The sequence below is a fragment of the Empidonax traillii genome, unplaced genomic scaffold (genome assembly GCF_003031625.1).
Source record: "Empidonax traillii isolate 1590-97213 ecotype Southwest subspecies unplaced genomic scaffold, ASM303162v1 scaffold27:size3997909, whole genome shotgun sequence".
NCBI classification, from domain to species: domain Eukaryota; kingdom Metazoa; phylum Chordata; class Aves; order Passeriformes; family Tyrannidae; genus Empidonax; species Empidonax traillii.
The window spans coordinates 3241339-3244735 of NW_020955220.1; the positions used below are offsets into that span (position 1 = coordinate 3241339).

A 3397-nucleotide genomic window follows, 5' to 3' on the forward strand; every position below is an offset into this window, starting at 1 on the left:
CCGGGGAAGGTCTTTCCACCTTCCAGCCTGCGCATTGAATTTTTTAGGTGAGACACAGTGTGCGCGGAACTGAGCCCACCCTTTAATCCTGAGGTTCATCTGCCGGGGCCAAGCACGCTTGGACGGTGGCAGCGAGGTCCTCAGGACGTAGATGGATTGCCTTACAGGGCTAGCGAGCTCCATCTGCCCAGGGAGTGTCCTAACCGGGAATCGAACCCAGATCTCAGCGTTGACAACGCTGTGGTTTAGCCACTGCACCACCAGGGACACTATACTATACATACTTTCAGGCTGTATTGCTTTCAGTGGCATGCAAGCAGTAAAATCTTGTATGGGGCAAACAAAATACTGTCTCAGAAAGGCTTGAAATTAAAATTGTTATTAATCCTTATGAGGTTTTCATAGCTCTTGTCCTGTTGCATCATCAACCTACACTTACAATGGCAGACCAAATTTCTTGAATGTTAATGCTTTCTGATCAATTTCTGCTCGCAGCAAATAGGAATCCAGTGCTTCATGTCCTTTTCTGTGAAAGTAATGTATTTCTCCGATCTTGTTCTTTGTGTCTAATATAAGATTGATTGGCTCTGACATTGTTCTAACTCTTCAGATTAATGGTAGAGGAGCGTAATGTAATGCTGCTTCATGTCACTGTCAGAAAAATTACTGCAAGCCTTAAAGGTTAGGATTTGTTTGTTATTAATTTTAACAATTCATGGAGGAGGGAGATGTAAATTTCAAAGCAGCTAACTTAGGGGAAAAAAAAGTGTGGACACTTGCAAAATTATAAATGGGTAATCTGAATTTCAGGAACTGGGAAGGCCCTAGGAGAACAGCAAAACACTGTAGCACCACAGGCCATAACAGGTAGATGACAGTGTGACAGTCTGTAGGAGCTTGTACAGCTTTGTTGGAAAAAAGTGTGTCAGATCAGTTGAATCTTCTATAACATCTGCTTCTTCCCCTCTACCCAGAAGACCTGTTATCCTGTCATAGATCTCCACCTGTGTGAGTGGCTCACATGATCTAGTTTCGAAGCAAAAGGATGGATGTAATGCACCTGTGGTGCTTTGTCCTGGGCCTTTAATTACTTTCATTGTGATATAAGACTTTCCCACGAATTGATCAGGCAACACCCACCTGTAAACATATGGCAAGTTAGGTATAGAATTCAGTGATGCTGATGAGTTGTGCTGGAGACCAGCCTGAGTTGAATTGTGCCCAAGGGACAGAGGATCCGAGTGGAGCTCTGCAGGCATGGCCCGGCTGGGCATGGGGTCTGCCTGGCTGCGGTTCTGCTGCAGGCACGTGGCAACCTGGGCTGGGGCACCACCGACCGCAGGCACACCAGGTGCCCTGCTGGGAACAGGGGACGCTGTGCTCCACCGCGTAAATTAGAGATGGGATTAATTTTTTTAAGCAGATAAAGTAATGCTTCCACTCCACAGGCCATTTTCTAGGCACGCTCCTCCAATTTCGTCGTGATGTTTGAAGAAATAGTGGACTAACAGGAGAGCCAGCGGGGACAGAAGAATGGAGGGCTTGACCTGCCAGGGAGGGCTACGTGGCTGATGTGACTGTTGAAGACTGATGTGCGCGGCGAGGAGCTGGGCTGCCCTCACACCTGGGGCTGTCAGCGGCAGCTTTAGCGGAGGCGGGACGCGGCCGTGCCGGCCCCTGGCGGTATCTCGGAGGAGGAGGTGCGAGCTGGGCAGGGCGCCGAGCGCTGCGGGCCCCGCTGCGACATCTCCGCCCTCAGGGGGCGGGGCCCGCGTTTGAAATGCCATCCCGTGGTGCCCCGCGGCCGCCGCTGATTGGCCGGGCCGGGCGCTGCGCGGTTCAAAGCGGCGGTGGCGCGCGCGGCTCATCCTGTCCTGGCAGCGCCTCCGCTCCCAGTCCCGGCATCGGCATGGCTTCCTTCGGCTCCCAGGGCGGCGGCACCGCCAAGAAGGAGGAGAAGGGCAAGAACATCCAGGTGGTGGTGCGGTGCAGGTGAGTGCGGCGGCTCCCCTGGGCGCGCGTTGGGGGCCGCCCCGGCGAGGACCCTGGTCGGTCTCTGCGGGACTCGGGCCCGGGGCGTTCGCGGCGCTGCGCCGGGGCCGCCGCGGGACAGGGGTGGCCGTGGCTGTGCCGAGGCATGCGCCCGGCTGTAGGTCTCGGTGTGCCCGCTGGTACCGCCGAGGGTGCCCGCCCCGGGCGTTGCTCAGCGCGGGAGGCGGCCCCAGGTGCCCGCGGGGCTTCGGCACTTTGGCACAGGAACGCTGCTGCGGGCCAGCTCTGACGGCTGGAAAAGGCGGAAAGTTGCAGTTCCCGAATTTAAATCGTTGCGCGCCCAGTGTAGAGCTGCGTGTAGGAAGCTTAAGAGCTAGATCAGAGTTAGTAGCACTGGTGTTCAAGGCGCACAAAAACCCAAGCTGAATTTTTGCCCTCCGTGGGAAGCCACTCCGCTTTAACAGATAATGAAATTGTTGCTACCCCACTTCCTTGTATGCCTAACATAATTTGATTGGTGCGGACTCTCCAGGCGAATAAGCTATGGGATGGGGGTCAACTGTTTAAGTAATAATGGTCAACTATCTTTTTGATCATATACATTTATTTTTTTGTATGAAGTGATAGATTTCGTGTACCATAAAATTAGGTTCTCGTTGTAATTTTGGGGTGACTTAAAAGAATTGCTCAGTGATAGTAGATCTTAAATAATCTTAAAGCGTTACTTGTTAAAGCTGTGATACTCGTAATGTGTTAAGAATAGTGTTTGAAAAACCATTAGAAGTTGAGAGGGGGATGTTGAGCCAGAACTGCAAACGTTATCTTGCATATTATGTTTTAATGCCTTTTGCGATCGTGTTCTCAATCTTGTGAGTTCTACTTTTACAGATGCACAATTAAAATAGACATTTAAAGCAGTGTTCCCTTTTTTTTGCAATACAACTTAAAAGGTTCTGAAACAAATATTATTGGGTGGGTGAAAGTGTTGATGTGAGTCAAGGCTATTGCAAAAGACTAAATTTATTGAAGCAATTGAGTTTGAAACAGTCAAGAGCAATCATTTTCTTTTTCATCTGATTAGTCTCTTGTTCTGTAGCTTCACTACATATCAGTGTATTTTTATTTTATATGACAGTAGCATCAGGGCTGTCCATGATGTAGTGTTCTGCTTTTGTTGCAATTCATAGTCTTAATTTCTATGTCAAGATTTAGTCTCTAACCCCTTGCTTTTGCCCTTTGTAGAGCTTTTCTTTTTTTAATAGCTTCAGTGTACTTGAGCTAGTAAATGTTTTTTCCGCTCTTCCTTTCTGTTCTTCATCAAGTTAGGTTCTTCTTATAGACATGTAAGTAGATGCATTTGTGTTTGTTTGTTTCCAAATGTACTCCCAAAAACTGATCTGTCTGA

At 49.2% G+C, this 3397-nt stretch overlaps 1 protein-coding gene across 1 annotated transcript in view; it reads left to right on the forward strand.

Moving 5' to 3' along the window:
• Window positions 1-1757: 1757 nt before the first annotated feature.
• The window catches only part of KIF11 (kinesin family member 11), a 20160-nt gene continuing 18520 nt past the window's right edge, over window positions 1758-3397 (forward strand). Inside the window, exon 1 of the mRNA XM_027909596.1 lies at window positions 1758-1992. Coding sequence (XP_027765397.1) covers window positions 1781-1992 — 212 coding nt within the window. The 5' untranslated portion in view covers window positions 1758-1780. The remainder of the gene's footprint in view (window positions 1993-3397) is intronic.